At 39.6% G+C, this 21948-nt stretch overlaps 1 protein-coding gene across 1 annotated transcript in view; it reads left to right on the top strand.

The window, feature by feature from the left end:
• PRIMPOL (primase and DNA directed polymerase) overlaps positions 1-21948 on the top strand; it is a 157510-nt gene that overhangs the window by 121512 nt on the left and 14050 nt on the right. The window contains 3 exon segments of the mRNA XM_030191501.1: positions 1787-1875; positions 15706-15795; positions 19032-19140. Of these exon segments, the coding sequence (XP_030047361.1) occupies positions 1787-1875; positions 15706-15795; positions 19032-19140 (288 nt within the window).

Here is a 21948-nt window from a genome sequence, read left to right as displayed (position 1 = left end):
AATTTTTGACTCTAGTAGGATTATGCCTTTCTCTGTGCTTCAGTTACATTTTTCACTATTTTAATCTAAATTCTTCAAGTGGCTCCAATTAAAACACAGTAGTAAAGACAGTAATATATTGGAAAATGTAACTACATGTTTACCATCTATTATTCAATTTATTCAATGTCTCTTTCACAAAGGTCACATTGCTTCACCGTGAGATAAGATGCTCATTCTTAAGAATAGCTCACATGAATTGAGCATTAATCGTACATGGGAAAGGATTCTCAGTATCATTTATCTAACAAATAATGGATGTACTTCTGGTCCAAATACAATAGGCCTATATCATCAGCCTCTACTATAGAATCTCTGTTCTTCCTTCAAATTACAGCCTTGTGGACTTCTCATAAGAAATCAATAGCTGGTCTTTCCCAAGATAATTTATGATAGTTATGTAAAAAGGAGAAAGGTACTTTCTTACATATTTTCTATCAGTGTGAAAAGGCTAACGATTTTTGGACTCAAATTTGGAATATTATACTGCAAATTTTTAATATTCAAGATCAATTATCAAAAGTAATTGTTTTTGGTTCCTTAGCCTTACATTCATTCTTATCTAAGGAGGACACCAAATTGCTCCATATACTTCTCTCTGTAGCCAAAAAGGCGGACCTTTTAAATTGGAAAAATAACAATTTTTTGAATGTGCACTTCTGGTGGCAAAATATATTACAAATTCATAAGTTTGATCTTACTTAAGTGGACAAATTGAGCCCAGTCGTTAATGTAACAAAAACAGGGTCCAGCTTGGATAATATCAGTCTAACATCTCATAATGACAGCACTATTACTTGACTCATGTATATTTAAGCATCAATTCCATGACAGCAGTATGCAGGTCCCTGGAGCAGTTTTAGTGGGTGGGTGCAGTGCACTTCAGGCAGGCAGACCCAGGCCCACCCCCCCCCCTACCTGTTACACTTGTGGTGGTAAATGTGAGCCTTCCAAAACCCACCCGAAACCCACTGTACCCACATGTAGGTGCCCCCCCTTCACCCCTTAGGGCTATGGTAGTGGTGTACAGTTGTGGGGAGTGGGTTTTGGGCTTTTTTTTGGGGGGGGGGGGGCTCAGCACCCAAGGTAAGAGAGTTATGCACCTGGGAGCAATTTGTGAAGTCCACTGCAGTGCCCCCTAGGGTGCACGGTTGGTGTCCTGGCATGTCAGGGGAACCAGTGCACTACGAATTCTGGTTCCTCCCATGACCAAAGGGCTTGGATTTGGTCGTTTTTGAGATGGGCGTCCTTGGTTTCCATTATTGCCGAAAATCAAGGATGACCGACCATCTCTAAGGTCAACCTAAATGTTGAGATTTGGGCGTCCCTGACCGTATTATCGAAACGAAAGATGGATGCCCATCTTGTTTCGAATAATACGGTTTTCCCCTCCCCTTCGCGGGGCCGGCCTGAGAGGATGCCCTCATGAAAACTTGGACGCCCCGTTCGATTATGCCCCTCCACGTATACAGTTTAATAGTTCTCTTGTTTTTGTATTGTTACAAATATTTTAATAAAACATCTTTGTAAAAAAAAAAAAATAAACACTGGTGCTTAAATTAAGTACTGTCACCATGCCAGCTAAATATTGATCTTAAAATTTCTAAATATAATGAATGAATACCTGAATATTTTAAACATTTTTAATGAGTAATATATTTTTTCACATTTTGATTGATCCTCAAATAACCAGGAAATGTTAGGTGTAGTATCCAACAATGTTATCATCCATCTTCTTTATCATCAGGTTTTCAGATGCATTAAAAATTCTAGCTTCTGATATCCCAGAGAAGGAAAAATCTACTTGTCTAGACCATCAAAAGTGCAAATTTTCAGGTAAGCATTTCCACTAGAAATTAGAACATAGATGCCGATTGGAAATAAAGCCTTAATGAATCAACACCGAAGGGCCCTTTTACTAATTTGAAACTACTGCCCGGCTGCTGCGTGGCCCGGGTGGTAATTTCATTTTTTACGTGCGCAGGAAATTTTCTGCTGCGTAGCGCAGTAATCAGCATTGACGGTATGCTGATGATTACTACCCGTTTAATGTGTGAGACCTTACCGCTAAGTCAGTGGGTGGCGGTAAGGTCTGAGGCCCAAAATGGACATATGACAATGTTCATTTTGCTGCACGTTCATTTTTGGCCCCCCAAAAAAGGCCTTTTTTTGTAGGTGCACTGAAAAATGAACCTGCGCACGTCCTATACATGCGTCTACACCAGTGCAGGCCACTTTTCGGCGCAGCTTAGTAAAAGGACCCCCTAATTGTTAAGAAAACTGTTCTTCAGCAATAAAAAAGTAGATTGAGAGAAAGGGAAACACAGAGGGGGAATTGGAGAGATCAAGAGGGAAGCAGGCTACTAACATTCCTGCTGGCTAGCATTTTTCTCTTGTGGACTCGCTGCTGGTTTTTATTGCTGCTTCTCATTGCTAAGCATTGGCTCCCCATTTTCTTTTGTATTGCTTTCAAAATCCTATTCATTGCCTATCAGCCTATATGCACTGATTCCCCTTCCTTTCGTCTAAGTCATTTGACTCCTTATGCTCCACTGCACAGTCTCCATTCAGCTCGTCAACACCTACTGATTGTTCCCACCCTTTTCTATACTTATATTTTATTTATTTATTTAATTTCTTAGGATTTATTTGCTGCCTTTTTGAAGGAATTCACTCAAGTCAGTGTACAGTGAAAATAAGTCAATTGTCAAATCTTTCACTTTAGTGTTACTGTTCCAGCTCTATGGAATACTATTTCCTTCACAATAAGATCTGAACCTTCTCTTATAAAATGTAAAGCTTTGCTCAATACTAATTACTTTTCTCTGGTTTTCCCACTACCTCAACTTAATTTTCTTCTGCCTCCATTGTTGTCATCATTATCTTACCATAGCAACTCATTCGTCTCCTGTTCCTCTCCCTCCCTTCCCTCACATCGTATCTTTAAATTTTATTTCCTTATGTTTACAAGATGGAATGTGTTTTTGTTCTGATGAGTCATCAATAAAAATATTGAAACATAAATTTTATTTCCTAATTTTATTTGTCTCTCGATTTATTTAAACTTGTGTGTCTTCCCTAAACTAAATTTCTCCCCTTTGACTATATAAGCCGCTTAGATATTTTTATTATTTGTGGTATATCAATTAAAGGTGAAATGTAAAATGAGACTTGACCCTTCTTCTAGTGTGTTGCTAGCCATGCCAGCAATGTGTCCAGTGGACCTTTTTTGTTTCTGTTTTAGAAGTGGTCCAGAGTTATCTCAAATTGGCTGGTTACCTGAACTTAGTTTCCACATTTGCTGATGTTTTTTTCAGTCTCAAGGCATGGGCTGCCCCACTACTGCAAGTTGAGGAGTTTGAGCTTTGGCTTTTCCTTCCAACTTTTTCCGGACGGGGTGAACAATGAGAGGTGGGGAAGTGGAGTTATCAGACTGGCTGAAGAGCTTTGGGAAATCAGAGTATGACATAATTTAACTACAGAGCCCTGAGGAAGAGACCAAGGTTGGACTTTCACAGGTTCTTGTCAGCGTGCACTTTTCTCCTGCAGAAACAGAGGAGGCAATACTTGGTTTTCTAAAGTTATCTTCAGAGGAAACAGATGAATAAAAAGTAGCTACTTTGGCTGAGTGCAGATATTCTTGTACAGCCACAGTCATGTGAGCCACCTTAGTCATTATTCTGTCTATGCAGGTGAACAGATCCACAATTTATTTTCCCGTCAGTCATTCCAACAGTTTCACTAATTAGGTATTTTAAAATTTTCTCTGTTTTGTTTTCTTTTTGGATGCTGTCACTGCATAGGACCCTTTTTTACCTTGACTCTGTAGAGCATTAGAGGCTGTGTATTACCTTGTCAATTTCATTTTTATTTCACCTTTATTTTCCCCCTCTTGCACAATGGGAAATAAGCTAAGATGTTGCCTGGGCCATAAGGCTCCAAAGAATTTAGCTAACATCTTCAACTCAACATCCAAGTCGTAAACCATGTTGGCACATAAAATATGGGTTCCAAAAGACAAGGGAGCTATGGTTGCTAGTAGTTCATCTGCATCAAAGGATTAGTTATATTACACAGAGACAAAAAGAGGTCCAGCAGCAGGGTAATCTTCCTCTTCTTCCCACTCATCCAGGGAAAAGGCTTTCTCTACCGAGTTTATCTTCAAAATGTTTTGCTGCTGGGTATCATGTGGAGGCGCAATAGCTAAGGCACATTCTCCTTAACCTCTTTTAGCACTCAAAGCTGAGAGACTGAAGATAGGAGTTGCAGCCATTTCTGCTCCAAAGCAGCAACAACAACAGTGCCAGGAAATAAGGCCAATCTCTATTGTCAAAATACAAACAGTTTCAAGACATCCATGCCTTAGCATAAAGTTTCTCCCTTCTAAACAGTCGGGAGGATGTCCCCTTTCCTCTTTTCTCACCATTGTAGGCATCTGAAATCTTTGACCAGGAGCTAGACTAGAGAATCCTTGATGTTTCCTCTCATAAGTCAGTTGAGCTGTGTTCTTCACTCCAAGTTTCCCACCCCTGATTGTGGCACCAATAGAAGTAGTCCTTGAGAACCATGCTCTAATGCTGGATGAATTGGCTTTTACTTCTCTAGAGTGAGAGACATCGCAATTTGTTTGAAGCAAGGAAAGGAATGTTGAAATAATCTGTTCTGTTTTTGAAACTGTATCAAGAGCCTTAGCCATGGCTTTGGGAGCATGCAGATTCTCATGGCTGTGAGCATCAGGCCTTTAGAAGGATGTGCATGATGGACTTGAATACGTACTATTCACCAGGGAGAACCTCTTGGGAAAGAAGTTAAAAAACCCCCAAAACAAAACAGTAAATCTGATAAAAGACCATTACTTTAGACCCTCACCATTGCCACTTCAGTTCATGCTCTACAACTAGAAAATACTTAGTTCTTCAACAAGGAAATATTTTTGACAATCTCTGTGGTTTTGTCTCCATCATAATCGAGGGATTATCTAAAAAAAACTGTTTATGTCTCTATTTTCATATCAGGCAGCTTATGGAATTCTTTTCCATCAATGTTAAAGAATGCATCTGGTTTTATTAATTTTAAAAACAGATTAAAAACCTGTCTGTTTTCTAAATTTGTCTTAAGGAACTGAGTCATGGTAGTCATAATTTGGTCAATGTGTGATAATTTATGACAATTTTCTGAGCTTAGGAGTATTAAGTAATATGCAAACTGTCTTTTGTTACATCCTATACTGATATGTAATCTAGTTTTTCTTGGTTGTAACCTGCTTTGAACTCATTTTTGGTATTAGCGGGCTATAATTCAAATAACTAACTGTAAAAGGCCTTGGTAGTGCAACTGTAGAAGCTCAAAGGCAATACCTAGAATAAGGTTTTGACTGGATCAGTCCTCGTGCAAGAGAATCTGGCTGTTGGGGTAAAACTGAGATTTTACATACACCTTTGGCCCCTCATCAACTCAAATAGGTGGGTATGGAGCATGGAGTTGTGATCACTTAGAACATTTACATTCTCATCGGTAAAAAGCTAGATGCAAGAAAACTAGACCTAACAGTAAAGGAAAAAAGCCCAAGAACAATATTACTTAAAATAACAGGGTTTAATTTCAGGGGGGGAAAAAAGCCTAGAACACAGTTCCACCACTTCTTTTCAGACTCCAGAACAGCCAGGGGTGTTCTATATTCTTCTCTTCTACGCAGTCTGCAGAAAAGAGAAGAGGAAGGGAGGGAGTAAACTTGGAGCACAGCAGAGAAAAGTCAGTCTATTCCATGATCAGCCCCCTGTGTTGCAGCTACTTTTCCTGCTCACATCCTCCTCAAGCTCTGCAGTTCTTCTTTTCTGTCTACAAATTAAGCCCTGTTGATAAGTGTCAGTACCATGTGATTATTTTATATTACATGTGGGAAAAGAGAAGATCCTCAAATACCAATAAATGTAATCAGAACAAGAAAATATGACTGAAAGGCACAGAAATTGTCTGAATTGAATTGGGCACCACTGGCCTGATTAAAAAGAATTTCCAAGCATGTACTTATGTTGCTTATATAAATTATGCCTTATGAACTCCATAAGGAGAGTGTTTTTGGAACAAGACAGTTGTTGAGACAAACATTGGCAATAAATCTTGGTGACTGAGATCATCTCTGACATATCCTAGGATAGGAATGAGATTCATTCCAGTCCTGATATGTGCAAAAGTAGCCCATTTTGAGACATTACCCCAAATGGATTCTTCGGATAATAATGGAAAGCTGCAAATTAAGGTTGCTATAAATCCCATCAGATTATCCTTGGAAAGAACTTTTCTATTCCTCTTTTCACAGACTTCTGTTTCTAATTTAGTGTGGTTGAGCCTGTTCCACCACAGGTGTGTATTGATTCCACTTATGTACTTCAGGGGCTCTTTTACTAAGCCACGTAGGCATGTACACATATCAATTTTGAACTACCGCCCAGCTACCACGTGGCTTGGGTGGTAATTTCATTTTTTATGAGCTTCTGCTATGCATGCCGGAAAGGTTTCTGGCATGCAGCACTATCCGGGCAGTAATTGGCATTGTATGTGCGCTGATGATTACTGCCTGGTTAACGCGTGAGACCTTACCGCTAAGTCAATGGGTGGTGGTAAGGTCTCAGGCTCAAAATGGACGTGTGCCAATTTTCATTTGGCCACACGTCCATTTTAGGGCAAAATAAAAGAGGTCTTTTTTGCAGGTGCACTGAAAAATGGACCTGTGTGCGTCCAATATACTCATCTACACCAGCACAGGCCATTTTTCTGCGCACCTTAGTAAAATGACCCTTCAGTAAATGGAGATTCTACCAGGTAGTCTTATGGGTTAAAATGGAGGTCATTTACTCTTTGCATAAGAAAAACAAGACTACCAATCTGGGCATGTAGTAGAGTAAAACCAGGACTGGATCAGGTCCTGATAATTTTGATTCAATTCGTAAACCTAGTCCCAAACAAAAACTGTTCAGCTACTTTCTGGAGGAGTAGCCTAGTGGTTAGTGCAGCGGACTTTGATCCTGGGGAACTGGGTTCAATTCCCACTACAGCTCCTTGTGACTCTGGGCAAGTCACAACCCTCCATTGCCCCTGGTACAAATAAGTACCTGTATATACTATGTAAACTGCTTTGAATGTAGTTGCAAGATCCACAGAAAGGTGGTATGTTTATTTATTGCATTTGTATCCCACATTTTCCCACCTATTTGCAAGCGCAATGTGGCTTACATAATAACCGTGATGGCGATCGCCAATTCCGGTATAACAGATACAGAGTGACAATGTAGAAGGTTTGTGTAGGACAGACACATCAGAGAATAAGGAGGAAGGGTTGAGTTGTGACCAGTTTGAGACTTTACTTCAAGCAGATGATGTTGGGGATTGGTTTTCTTTTTGATATTGCTGATAGTTAATAAGGGGATTTATTGCTTGTCATTAGATCTAATAAAAGGCATTGGTTAGGTGGAAGAATTATTTTATTCATTATTTCCCAGTTTGTTTCCAGATCTTATCTTTGACTCTCCATTAATGTGGGCTAGTATCAGCAGAATTATGATTCCCCCCCCCCCCCCCCCCCACAGTATTATTAGATATGAATTCTTCTTATGATGGTTTCTTTCTTGTTAATGTTGATCATTCCTTATGGTTATAACATAGTAACGTGGTAACATAAGAACATAAGTGTAGCCATACTGGGTCAGACCACTGGTCCATCTAGTCCAGTATCCTGTTTCCAACAGTGGCCAAGGGAGGTTACAAGTACCTATTAGAAACCCAAATCATGGCAACAGTCCATGCTACCAATCTCAGGGCAAGCAGTTGCTTCCCCATGTCTGTCTCAATAGCAGGTACCTGATAAAACCTTTTTTAAACCCAGATACGCTAACCGCTGTTACTACATCCTCTGGCAGTGTTCCAGAGCTTAACTATTCATTGAGTGAAAAAATATTTTCTCCTATTTGTTTTAAAAGTATTTCTATGTAACTTCCTTGAGTATCCCCTAATCTTTGTACTTTTGGTTACACGAAAAAAGTTGATTTACTTCTTCTCGTTTTACACCACTCAGGATTTTGTAGACCTCAATCATATCTCCCCTCATCCATCTCTTTTTCAAGCTGAAGAGACGTGGAGGGGCATAATTGAACGGGGATGCCCATCTCTGAGGACATCCCGGCGAAGGGGCAGGGAAACCGCTATTATCGAAACAAGATGGGTGTCCCATTTCCTTTTCTCCTTTCTGCATCTCTAGGAGTGTGAGTTAAAAACCAAGTCTGCCATGGTTCACCTCCATGTATTTGGCAGTTATCGCTGCAAAGTAGAAGATATCCCCCCCTTTCTACAACCCTGATTTTCCAAATTTATGTAGGTTTGCTTTGACTGCAGCATCCCATTAAGCCAAGCACAATTTCTTGGGACTTCACTCAACTGATAAAATCCCCTTTCAAGCCTCTGGACACCTGCTAATTCAAGAACTTGACCAGGAAAGTCATATTTTTAACGGTGATTAATTCAGTACACAGTGATAGTGAGCTCTAGATCCTTGTGAAATATTTATCTTATACTAAATTTATCATAATAGTAGTGCTGCCCACTCTCCTTAAGTTCTTGCCTAAAGTAATATTGGACTTTCACGTTCATCAGTCAAGTGTTCTATAAACATTTTTCCGAGGCCCCATGTTCACAAATGAACAAACCCTTTCAGAATCTGGATTGCAAAAGAGCTTTTATCTTCTGTCTGGAGTGAGCTCAAATCCTTAGAAAGCCCACCTAGCCTTTTCTTTCTTTTGATGGAAACTGGGCTGGGATTGCTGCAGTAAGTGCATGCAAATCTTTCTTATGAATATTCATTGTGGATATCCTGAAAACCTGACTGGCTGGGGTTCTCCCAGGATAGGTTTGGGAACCACTGCTTGAAAGCTTCCAGTTTTCTATTAATCAATAAATTGTCTTTTATTATAACTACATCGATAGACTCCAATTTTGATTCTCTCACATCGAGATCCTGTACTTTCTTTTCATGATCTCTCAGTTGCACAGCATATGTAGGCTTCCACTCTCTTCAGCAACTCTGATGACTCACAGGTAGGTGTGTCACTTGTGAATTCCTCAACTTATCTTCCGATGTCACTGCAGAACTCTCTGCAGGACAGAGAAGTATTCTTTGCTCCTCTGGACTAAGGGTGGTATCCTGGGCGAAGAGAGGCTCCAGTTCTCCCTTCTTGGGAACCATTCCTAGTGGCACACCACCTGGAGCCATAGTCAGGGCAGAACTCTGCTGACAAAAGGTATCAATTGGACCAGTTGTTTTCGCTGGGGCAACAGTTGCCTTAGCTCTCTGCTGTCAACCTTTCCTTTTTTCCTTCATGGTTAAGTGAAAATAAATTAGTGAGGATTTCAAACTGCCTGCAAACTTACGGTTGCCATCTTGCTCCATTACTGTATTAAATGTAACTATAGTATGTAATTGTTATTTGTACCTGTTCCGTGAGTGCAAAAGAAGCCTTATTTATTTTACATTATTCATTTTGCATTATCTGTTTGTCATTCTATTCTATATTCTCTTGTCTTCACACAATTTTTTTTTAACATAACCTTTGTCTCCTATTGCCTTTGATATGTTTTCATTTTCATTTATAACATGTTTTTAAATTTATATATTTTAAATATTTATCTTAAATAATTCATAGTTAATGATCTGATTCATAATCCTTTACAAGTGTAACCCCTAAGGGGTTAAATTAAATAAATGTGTGTGGTTTTTTTTACCTGGAACGGTGCTGGAGTGGCGATCCTGGGAGGACAAAGGGCGTTCTGGCGGCGGTGCGATACCATGGCGGTGCAGGGGCTGAGAGGCGGTCTGGGGAGAGTGGAGCATCGGAAGCAGCAGCGGAGCGTCGGCACCAGTAAGAAAAACAATAGTCCTTGGGCTTCTCCGGCGGTAGTAATAAGAAAGAAGGATGGAACTTTAAGGTTTTGCTGTGACTGTAGAAGATTAAACGCAGTAAGAATCAAAGACGCATAGCCTCTCCCAAGGATAGATGAATCCTTAGATGCTTTAGGGAAAGCTGTATGGTGTTCATGTTTGGATCTGACCTCTGGATACTTCCAATTAGATATGGACCCTTCTGCTATTCATAAGACAGCAGTAACAACACCTTTTGGATTGTTCGAGTGGATGAGTATGCCTTTTGGCCTATGCAACGCCCCAGCCAGCTTTCAAAGGTTAATGGAGACAGTACTGGAAGAGCATGTTTTCCAGATATTACTCTTGTACCTAGATGACATTTTGGTATATGCCTCTACATTTGAAGAACATCTTCAGAGGTTGGAATTGGTCTTCAGAAGATTAAAACAATGTGAGTTGAAACTTAAACCAGCCAAATGTAAGTTACTTAGTAAAGAAGTGAAGTTCCTTGGCTATGTAATATCGGAGAAAGGAATTGCTACAGATCCAGAAAAGACTAAAGTGTTAGAAAATTAGGCTGTTCCACAAACCAAGTCTGAATTGAGAAATTTCTTAGGGTTTGTTAGCTTCTATAGACGCTTTGTTAAAGACTTTGCTCAATTAGTAGCACCTCTGCATCATCTGACCAGAAAGGCTAAGAAGCATAGAGCCGATGTTCCTTTTGTGTGGGACGAGTCATGTCAAACAGCTTTCTAAAGAATAAAAGAGAGACTTATATCAGCTCCTGTGTTAACGTTCCCTGTGTTTGACACTCCGTTTATATTAACTACCGATGCAAATTTTAAAGGGTTAGGAGCTATTTTAAGTCAAGTACAAAATGGAGAGGAAAGGGTATTAGCTTATGCTAGCAGGGGACTGAGGAAATCTGAGCGGAATGACAAAAACTACTCCACCTTCAAGTTGGAACTCATGGCTTTGAAGTGGGCTGCCACAGAAAAGTACAGAGAATATTTACTTTACAAAAGATTCATAGTGAGGTCTGATCATAACCCCTTGAAATATCTACAGTGAGCAAAAGTACAAGCTGTTGAATAGAGATGGTTAGCCTAGTTGGCAGAATTGGACTTTGCTTCTTCGACTTATATTCTACATCAATCAGAATGTGGATTTGTTATCTAGATTACCATCAGAGGAGGAAATGGGAAAATCAGAAGAAGAACACAATAAATATTTTTGGGATTTCTCCAACAAATTAAAATGTAATTCAGTTACAAACTCCAAGATGGTAGCAAAGGTACAATCCCTGTATACAGATTTGGAAATCATACAGGCACAGAGAGAAGACCCTACATGAGTTCACTGATGCCCTTGAACATAGAATTCAGCCTACTCTGTACCACTCTTCTCCCAAATTTAAGTGTTTGTGGGGACAAAGGAGATATCTAGTTATGAAGAACCGTATCTTATAAAGGCAAATTGAAGACCTGAGAAATAGGGAGCAAGTTTTATCAATTAGTGGTCCCTAAAGTTCATCGTAATGAAGAGACCCAAGTATACCATGATAATAGTAGGCATTTTGGAAGTGAGCTTGTGTTAAAAACTTTAAGGCAGAAATTTTATTGGGCAAAAATGGCTCGTGATGTGGAAGTCTGGATAAAAAAAATGCACACTCTGTACCATGGCTAAAGAATGTTGCCCTAAGGAACATGCTCAAATGTCATGTTTCCGTGTAACTAAACCGTTGGAAGTGGTAGCGGTAGATTACACTGTTGGACAGATATGAAAACATATTAGTGATATGTGACATGTTTTCCCATTTTACAGTGGCTATTCCAGCAAAGAATCAATCTGCGAGAACCATGGCAAAGTGCTTAATTAAACATTGGATTGCTGTGTATGGAGTTCCTGAGCTATACATTCCGATCAGGGATCGTGTTTCGAGGCTGATATCATCAGGAAATGTGCAGATGATAAGACATTCGAAAGTCAAGAACTATACCCTACCACCCAAATGGAAACAGTTGTTGTGAAAGATTCAACAAAACCCTGAGTCAACTAATCAAAACCCTTGCTTCAGAAAAGAAAAGGTGTTGGTCGGATTACCTTTGTGAAATTAAGCAAATATATAACATCACAGTACATGGGTCAACGGGCTATGCGCCAGCTTATCTATTTCTAGGAAGAGAATCCTTGATGCCATCAACCTTGTTTGATATATCAGAAAGTGAGAATGACCTGGATGTGAATGAGCGGATTCTTGAGAGACGGTGACGTATGGAGGAGGCTCAAGTGATAGCAAATTTAACATCTGAGAAGGCCATATTGAAAAACAAGAGAATCCATGACAGGAAAAGCCAAGGCGAAATTCTGGACCCTGGGGATTGGGTTCTAGTTAGGAAGCAAGGTTTTAAAGCTAGACACAAATTTGAGGATGTTTGGAATCCAGTTCTATTTCTTGTAATTACTGCATTTGGGTCAAATGTTTTTAAAATCAGAAATAAGGAGAGGTTGGAAAAAGTCTTACATAGGGATCAACTTAGGAAAATGTCATCAGAATTGGTTACTGATATAGAAAATACTTATAATAATAAGATAACTCAAAAGGCAAACGATACATTTATTGGTTCAACTAATAGTGTGTCTCCAAAGAAAAGTGAGTGGTATATCATCCAAACCACTACTAATGTAGAATCAAAGGTTGCTGACACAGTTGTAACTGCTCCTTCTGGTGCGGGGGAAGAAATCTTCCTCGCGAGCAACCAAAGGGAAGAGACCCACGTTTTTGACAGAAAATTATTGCATGTAATAGTATAATCTTGTTATTATGAGTTTTTCAAACTTTTGGTTGGATGTCTTTGAGTATTAAGATAGTTTATGGAAAATTTAAGTTATAAATTTTAGGGGAAAAATGTTATGTTAAACATTTTTTTATTGAGCCCGCATGAATGTAACCCCTAAGGGGTTAAATGAAATCTTTTTTTTTTTAACCTGGAACAGTGCTGGAGTGGCGATTCTGGGAGGAGAAAGGGCGTTCTGGCTGTGGCGCGGTACCATGGCGGTGCAGGGGCTGAGTGGCGGTCTGTGGAGAGTGGAATTGTTGGCAGCAGTAATGGTGTTTGTGCACCGCTGTGGTGAAGGGGAGAGGCGTTGATAACAGGCTTGAAGAGAGGGTCCGACGTCTGCAGTAGCCAGCGTTTCTTTCTGGGCCGGGGTGGTGCAGAAGAGAGAGGCAGTGCAGGGCCAGAGCAGAGCCACGGCAATAGTGAAGGGGAAGCCCCGGAGAGCTGGGAGCGCTGCGTCGATGTCTGACGTCATCGGGAATGTCAGATGGCCGCACAGCATTCTGGAACAGGATCGCTCAGTTCTTGGGTAGCAGCGCCAGTGCGGAGGTGGGGAAAGCCCTGATTGGCCCTGCGTCTGACGTCAGACACCCGCCCAGACACAGGAAAGTGGGGAATCCCAGCCTTAAAGGAGCCCGCTCATTTTAATGGGCAGAGCTGGTTCCTGAAGAGGAGACAGACTGGCGTGGGACAGAGACAAGTGGGAGAAGTGCTCCGGTGCACTATCCCGGCGTGTTAAATGTTTTAAATTGTAATCGTGCATGTGGTTGGGTGGCACGTGCTATAGAAGTGTCGCGAGGGAGAAGAACGGTGACAGTACGAGCCAGATGCCGGCTCATGGCAGAGCCGTGCAGCGGGCGCATGCAGAACAGAAAAATGAAAATAACATGCTGGGGGTACACAAGGTATGGAAAATGTGTTTAATGTTGTTTAAGAACCGTGTAATTGTGAAATGTTTTAATTTGTTATAAAACTGTGTTTTTGAGCTGTTTTGTGGAGTTTGTGTTAGTGCAGGGGCTCGCATCAGGATATTACATATTAAAAGTTCTAAATTGTATTTTGAGGCAGTTGGAAGGTAGGTTTAATGCTGAATGGATCTGTATTGTTGGTCTCTGGTCAGCTGAGAAAAAAAATCCATTAAAAAAACGGATTGAGGATTTTAGGAGTTTAATGAGTATTGTGACTGTGACTGAATTAATTTAAGAAGCCTTGCAGGTCTTTTAGGCTTCTAGAGGTGTGTCTGAGAGCTGAAGTGAAAAGCTCCTGTTTTAAAGGAAAATAATTTAAAATATCAAATTGTTATTATTAATAGTTTGATTATCTGATGTGGCTTAATCAGCTTATAACATGTCACATTGAGAACTGCCATGCTAAAGTGAGATCTGTGAGAAACAATTAATTGATAAATTGATAAATCTCCACAAAAGCTCAGAGTAAATTACTTTGAAAAAGAAAAGTAATTAAATTGACTTAAATATATATTGGAATTTAGAGCAGCTGTGTGCTATTCTGTGTCAGAGGACTTTAAAGTCTCTGAGTCTTGTATCATAAGCTCAGTAGTTTTATAATTGTAAGAAAATTATATTGAGATTTAAAATCCTTTTGAAAAGTTATTTGTGGATGGGATAGCATAGGGTTAAATAATTATAAATTCTTTTTATGGGGAAAGCTAGATAGGAAAATAATATACGAATTAAGCAAAATTCTTTGGTTGAGGAAACTAGTTAGGGTTCAGGTTTCTTCCCTTTAAGTTCTTAAAGATTAGCGTAGTAGGTACCCCCAGACCTGGTTACTGGTTCCAGTTATCATCACATCTAAGGTACCCAACGATAAAAGAAAGACCAAGACCAGAAGACTTGAAGAAACTGCTAAGTTATTTAATTCAGCTACACAAGTATGTAGAGAACTGAGATACATAAAGAGACTTGCTAAAATATATATATATATATATATATATATATATATATATATATATATATATATATATATATATAATACCTGCTTGATCGATGAGGAACCTGAAGAATAAATAAAACAAAGAATCAATTCCTACAAATTAGAGTAATTTAGAGCAAATTATTGATGTTAAATCGGTGTTAAAATACAAATTTTGTTTATTCAAAGATGATACTTACCTGATAGGTCTTCTATAAGTGTTTAGGAAATCAGTGATTTGGTAGTCTATAGAAGAACAAAAATATTGTTAAATATAGTAAAAATGTAATGTTAAATTAACAGTTTTAAATACATTTATTTTGCTTTAAAGGTAAAGCATCTGCTTAATTGAGTTACTTATTTTGGATTTATTCCTCTCCTATTTTTGAAATAGGACAGCGAAGCTAGTGACAATATTTGGGCCCTTACCTCCGTTTTGATGAAGTATATCTGAGGTATAAATCTGGGTATAGTAGGATATACTTTTCCTCCTTGAAGGTGGGGTCACACATATATGTTTTGATTTCTTTACTACTGATATATGATTTTGTATTAAGCATGATTTAACTTTTATATGTACTTTTATACAGACCTCTGATACAGGCAAGTTTGCTGAAACATGGCCCTTCAATAAAGCTGCTTCCTTTGTTCCACCCTTGGCAGTCTTCATTGTTTTTGCTGTTCTACTCATATAACAAATTTTGACTTTTTGTGTAGAATTGAGACCCCTGGCATTTGTGATTTTCTGTTTGATTGCTCTGTTTTCTTCCATTAGAAGTTGTGTTTTATCCATACTTACAACAGTATGTTCCTTTCTGTATGCTTGCATTTGGAGCATTATGTCCTTTGGGGGATTTTGTGCTATTCTAGCTCATTTGTTTCAGTTTATTGTTGTTTTTAGAGTAGTGGTTGTTAAATGATCACACATTAGGGGTTTCCTAATGGCGACCAAGTAGTTTTTTTTGTTATTTTCTATTACAGCAGTCACTATAGAAGGATATAATTTCTCACCATATCCAGAAATCGATTGTTTTATCCTCTCTCTGGTGAGCAAGGATGGTGTTCAAGGAGGTATGTTCTATTCTGAATCCTATTTCCTCTTTTCTCTTGTTATATATTTTATGTTTCTTGTTTGTGTTTTGCTTTTTGCACAGCAGAAGTCAGCTTAAGGCATCATTCCTTGAGGAGAACTGAATTTTCTCTTAAGGACATACAGGATGCTGCATCCTTACAACTGAGTGATGTCATCCAACAGACTCCACTTATTTATTTATTTATTACACTTGTACCCTGCGCTTTCCCACATACAGCAGGTTCAATGCGGCTTACATACCGAAGAAGAAAAAAAAAAGCATTACAGAGTCCTGACAAACTACAATAACATAACATAACAGCGGTCTGAATTTTATCTTAACAGATAAACAGCAGACTGAGCAAGAATAATTCATAACGCAAATAACATGGGAGTATAGCTTGAACATTGTAAGATAGGATGACTGAGAGCTACAACGGAACGATTTCCCTGACGAAGCCTGAGTAAATAGAATGGTGAAACGGGTTCCGTTGGTCGAAACCATCAAGGAAGATTGAAGATAAGTTGATAGTTTATGTTCAGTCAAAACTGTTGAGAATTTCGATATAAGTATACCGCTTAGGTTGTATGCAGAAGCTCATAGAACTTATTGCCTCAGCTATACCGCTGTTAAAAATATGTAAAGGAAAGAGATAAAAAACAAAAAAGAAATATAAAGAGAAAGAGATATAAGGAAATTGAAGTTTTTTTTGCCAATGAAGAGTGGCTGTTCAGTGAATCTGTTAAGATAAAATTTAAAATTCAGACCGCTGACTGACAGAGGCATTTTCCTTCTTTTAAATCTCATCTCTTATCATACACATAAAATCTGGTTTTGCATGGGGGGAAAATATCAGACGTTCATACATGATGATGTTAACTTTTCTTCTTAAGTTTTGAATAAAAATGATTGAAACATAAAATCTGGTTTTGAATAATGTAAAAGGTTTAATAATAATTGAAAAATCATAAAATTAAATAAAACAATATTAAATAAGTGGAGTCACATAGCATCATTAAGTAACCACTATAGATTGGGATTAATGTTCATTTTTTGAGTGGTTAAGTTCTAGCAGTTTGGAAAGTAATGTCATCCAAAAGAGCCTGGCACAGTGCTGTGAGTAACAAGCTCTAGACTTCTACTTAGTTTCCGGCATGGACTACTGTGCATTTGCAGGGCTTCTGGCATTGACATTGTTGTGCAGAGCACCATAGTTCTTTTTCTCTGGAGTCTTTATATGCTGTCATTTACTAGGTTACTAAGTTAAGTGCTCTTGACCAATCATCCAGATGGGAAAGTGCATAGGTACATGGCAACCAAGGCTATGGGTAGGTGTTTTGTAAAGACTCCTGGAGGGGATTGTAGATCAAATTGCAGGACATGATTCTGAAAGTGCTGCTCCTTTATTATGAATCTGAAATACTTCCTTGGATATAGTTCTGTGAGGGTGTAAGCTTCCTTTAGATCCAGTAAGCACAGTCAGTCTCCTTCTTGAAGTAATGGAACTGTGGTGGCCAGGGAAACGTGTGGAATATTTCTCTTACCAGAAACTTGTTCAAGACCCCGTAGGTCTAGGATGGAATTACCTCTTTTTGGGGCTCAGGAGCTACTTGAGAGTAAAACCGTTTTCTTTCCCTTAGTGGAACAGGTTTGACTATATTGGCCTTCAAGCGGGAGGAGAGATCTTGAAGTTTGACCATGTGGCTCTTAGTGGGAAACATGGCAGGGTTTTCAACAAGCTTAATTTACACTCATTTCTTAGTATGCTAAGAATCCTCAAGTGTAAGGTTTTAGAAGGTTAACAGTTTACATAAATCTTCAGCCTTCAGCTTTTACTAGACTGACATGGATACTGTGATTCTGGCTATGTCCTGGATCCAGTTAAAACTCTGTCCCAGGTTTTGAATGGGTGATTGTCTATTATTTTTGAGCCTTCTGTTGTCTGGGTAAGAGTGAGGTCCCTGTTGCTGTTTTTGGGGTCAAGAGAGCAGAAGTAATATCTCTTCTAAGGATAGAAATTTTTCCTCTGTGCCCTACACAAAAGCCTTCTAGAATCAAAGATAATGGATCTGAGGTGTGGAACAAGTGTCCTTTTATTTGAGCCTCCATCTCCTTAGCCGTGCCACCAAAGAGATTCAGAATTTTATTATTTGTTTATGTTTATTAAAATACTTGATATACCATAATTTCCAGCAGAAGGATCAAAGTGGTGTACAATCAGTTAAAATAACAGATAACAAATAATACAAAAAGAAAGGTAGCGCCAACTGAATAAAGAGAAGCAAGGCACAGAAAGAAAGTTACCTACAATACAAAAATGGGATTCTCATCCATCCCAGAGCTGCCAAACCTCTGGTGAAGACCAAATGCACATTGAACAAATCTCAGAGGGGAGATCATTCCAGAGTTTTGGGCCACAAAATAAAAAGCTGGAGCAGAAATTCTGTGTGGGAATCAGTTGGACTGTTAGATCATCAAAGAGTTAAAGGAGCACTTACAGAGGATAAGACCATAGGAGAGAGACTAAATGAATTATTTGCTTCAGTCTGTTCTGAGGAGGATGTAAAGGAGATGTGCCAGAAATGGTATTTAAGGATGACGTTGTTGAGGAACTGAAAGAAATCTTGGTGAACCTGGAAAATGTAATAAGCCAAATCGATAAATTGAAGAGTGGCAAATCACCTGGACTGGATGATATACACCCCAGGGTACTGAAAGAATTCAAAATGAAATTGCAGATCTACTATTGATAGTCACTGCCCTTAAGATATTTTAATCCACACAGTAAATTAGGGTTTTTCTTTTTCACCAGTGCCTTGAGGTATAATTGATATGTGGATGGTAGGAGAAATATGAAAAGAGAGATGAAGTAAAAAGCATCAAGCTTCAGTATAGGATTTTGAAAAGTCATTCTTCCTCCATCCCTCAAAACAAACCTCTCTAGCCCCAGAAACCACTTTCAAACAGGGGTTCCACTACGCCTATATTCCAACTCTTTACCTTAGCCTAGAACTAGGGTGACCCAGTGGGACAATGCCAGCATGGGAAATCCTGTATATATGTGGTGGTCGATGCTAAAATAGTCTGTAAAAGTCTCAACAGCTCAGTGTCGGGCAGTGTCTGATGACATCTCTCATTAGTAAGGACTTGTATCCTGCTGTTTTTAGTGACTGCCTATTGTAGGTAAGCAGCTTTGCTTTATGTATAATATAATTAATAATTTGTGTTTTCTAGGAATACGTCGATGGAATTATTTTTCCCTTGAAGAACTTCTTGTTTATGATATTTCCAATTATCGTTGGTGTGAAAATATTGGAAGACCACACAAAAGCAATAACATCATGTATGTAACTAATATTTATAAATATGTTTGAGGAAATATACTTAACCTAGGCTTCATTTAATTAAGAATTTGAAGACCTTTCAGTTTATTGAATTATCTATTCGTAAATTTGTTTAATGTTTTGCTTGCTTATTCTGATCAAAATTCAGCAGCATCAGTGTAAGGTGGGTGCAGTATTATTTTAAGTAACTTATTTTACAATACATTTTTCTGATTAATAGGAATATGTAAGATAAATTAATGATATTAAACAGGATTCTTATGGGTTGTGACATTATCAGGCTCATTTTCTAAAGAGATGGACGTCCATCTTTCGACATAAATCGGAACATGGACGTCCATCTCTGTATAATCGAAACCCGATTTTGGACGTCTCCAAATGCAGTCTGTGGCAAGGACATCCAAATTTCAAGGGGGCGTGTCGGAGGCATGGTGAAGGCGGGACTTTGGCGTGCCTAACACTTTGGACGTCTTTGAGCCATAATCGAAAAAAGCAAGGACGTCCTAAAGTAAAACTTGGATGTTTTCACCCGGACATGTTTTTTTAATGAATAAGGCACAAAAAGGTGCTTGAAATGACCAGATGACCACCGTAGGGAATCGGGGATGACCTCCCGTTATTCCCCCAGTGGTCACTAACCTCCTCCCACCCTCAAAAAACATCTTTAAAAGTTTTAGTGGGTTCTACAGTGCACTTCAGACAGGCGGACCGAGGCCCATACCCCCCCCCCCCCCACCTGTTACATTTGTGGAGGAAACAGCGAACCCTCCAAAACCCAGCACAACCCACTATACCCATATATAAGTACATAAGTAATGCCATACTGGGAAAAGACCAAGGGTCCATCGAGCCCAGCATCCTGTCCACGACAGCGGCCAATCCAGGCCAAGGGCACCTGGCAAGCTTCCCAAACGTACAAACATTCTATACATGTTATTCCTGGAATTTTGGAGTTTTCCAAGTCCGTTTAGTAGCGGTTTATGGACTTGTCCTTTAGGAAACCGTCCAACCCCTTTTTAAACTCTGCTAAGCTAACTGCCTTCACCACTTTCTCCGGCAACGAATTCCAGAGTTTAATTACACTTTGGGTGAAGAAAAATTTTCTCTGATTTGTTTTAAATTTACTACACTGTAGTTTCATCGCATGCCCCCTAGTCCTAGTATTTTTGGAAAGTGTGAACAGACGCTTCACATCCACCTGTTCCACTCCACTCATTATTTTATATACCTCTATCATGTCTCCCCTCAGCCGTCTCTTCTCCAAGCTGTATAGCCCTAGCCTCCTTAGTCTTTCTTCATAGGGAAGTCGTCCCATCCCCGCTATCATTTTAGTCGCCCTTCGCTGCACCTTTTCCAATTCTACTATATCTTTCTTGAGATGCGGCGACCAGAATTGAACACAATACTCAAGGTGCGGTCGCACCATGGAGCGATACACCGGCATTATAACATCCTCACACCTGTTTTCCATACCTTTCCTGATAATACCCAACATTCTATTCGCTTTCTTAGCCGCAGCAGCACACTGAGCAGAAGGTTTCAGTGTGTTATCGACGACGACACCCAGATCCCTTTCTTGGTCCGTAACTCCTAACATGGAACCTTGCATGACGTAGCTATAATTCGGGTTCTTTTTTCCCACATGCATCACCTTGCACTTGCTCACATTAAACATCATCTGCCATTTAGCCGCCCAGTCTCCCAGTCTCGTAAGGTCCTCTTGTAATTTTTCACAATCCTGTCGCGATTTAACGACTTTGAATAACTTTGTGTCATCAGCAAATTTAATTACCTCGCTAGTTACTCCCATCTCTAAATCATTTATAAATATATTAAAAAGCAGCGGTCCTAGCACGGACCCCTGAGGAACCCCACTAACTACCCTTCTCCATTGTGAATACTGCCCATTTAACCCCACTCTCTGTTTCCTATCCTTCAACCAGTTTTTAATCCACAATAGGACATTTCCTCCTATCCCATGACCCTCCAATTTCCTCTGTAGCCTTTCATGAGGTACCTTGTCAAACGCCTTTTGAAAATCCAGATACACAATATCAACCGACTCCCCTTTGTCCACATGTTTGTTCACTCCTTCAAAGAATTGAAGTAAATTGGTCAGGCAAGATTTCCCCACACAAAAGCCATGCTGACTTGGTCTCAGTAATCCATGTCCTCGGATGTGCTCTGTAATTTTGTTTTTGATAATAGCCTCTACCATTTTCCCCGGCACCGACATCAGACTCACCGGTCTATAATTTCCCGGATCTCCCCTGGAGCCTTTTTTAAAAATGGGCGTTACATTGGCCACCCTCCAATCTTCCGATACCATGCTCGATTTTAAGGATAAGTTGCATATCACTAGCAGTAGCTCCGCAAGCTCGTTTTTCAGTTCTATCAGTACTCTAGGATGAATACCATCCGGTCCAGGAGATTTGCTACTCTTCAGTTTGCCGAACTGCCCCATTACGTCCTCCAGGTTTACCGTGAAGTCAGTAAGTTTCTCCAACTCGTCCGCTTGAAATACCATTTCCGACACCGGTATCCCACCCAAATCTTCCTCGGTGAAGACCAAAGCAAAGAATTCATTCAGTCTCTCCGCTACGTCTTTGTCTTCCTTGATCGCCCCTTTTACCCCTCGGTCATCCAGCGGCCCAACCGTAAGGGCTATGGTAGTGGTGTACAGTTGTGGGTAGTGGGTTTTGGGTGGCTCAGTACACAAGGTAAGGGAGCTATGTACCTGGGAGCATTTTATGAAGTCCAATGCAGTGCCCCCTAGGGTGCCTGGTTGGTAGCCTGGCATGTCAGGG

Source organism: Microcaecilia unicolor, chromosome 2, assembly GCF_901765095.1.
Source record: "Microcaecilia unicolor chromosome 2, aMicUni1.1, whole genome shotgun sequence".
NCBI lineage: Eukaryota > Metazoa > Chordata > Amphibia > Gymnophiona > Siphonopidae > Microcaecilia > Microcaecilia unicolor.
This window is presented reverse-complemented; position numbering and strand designations above follow the sequence as displayed.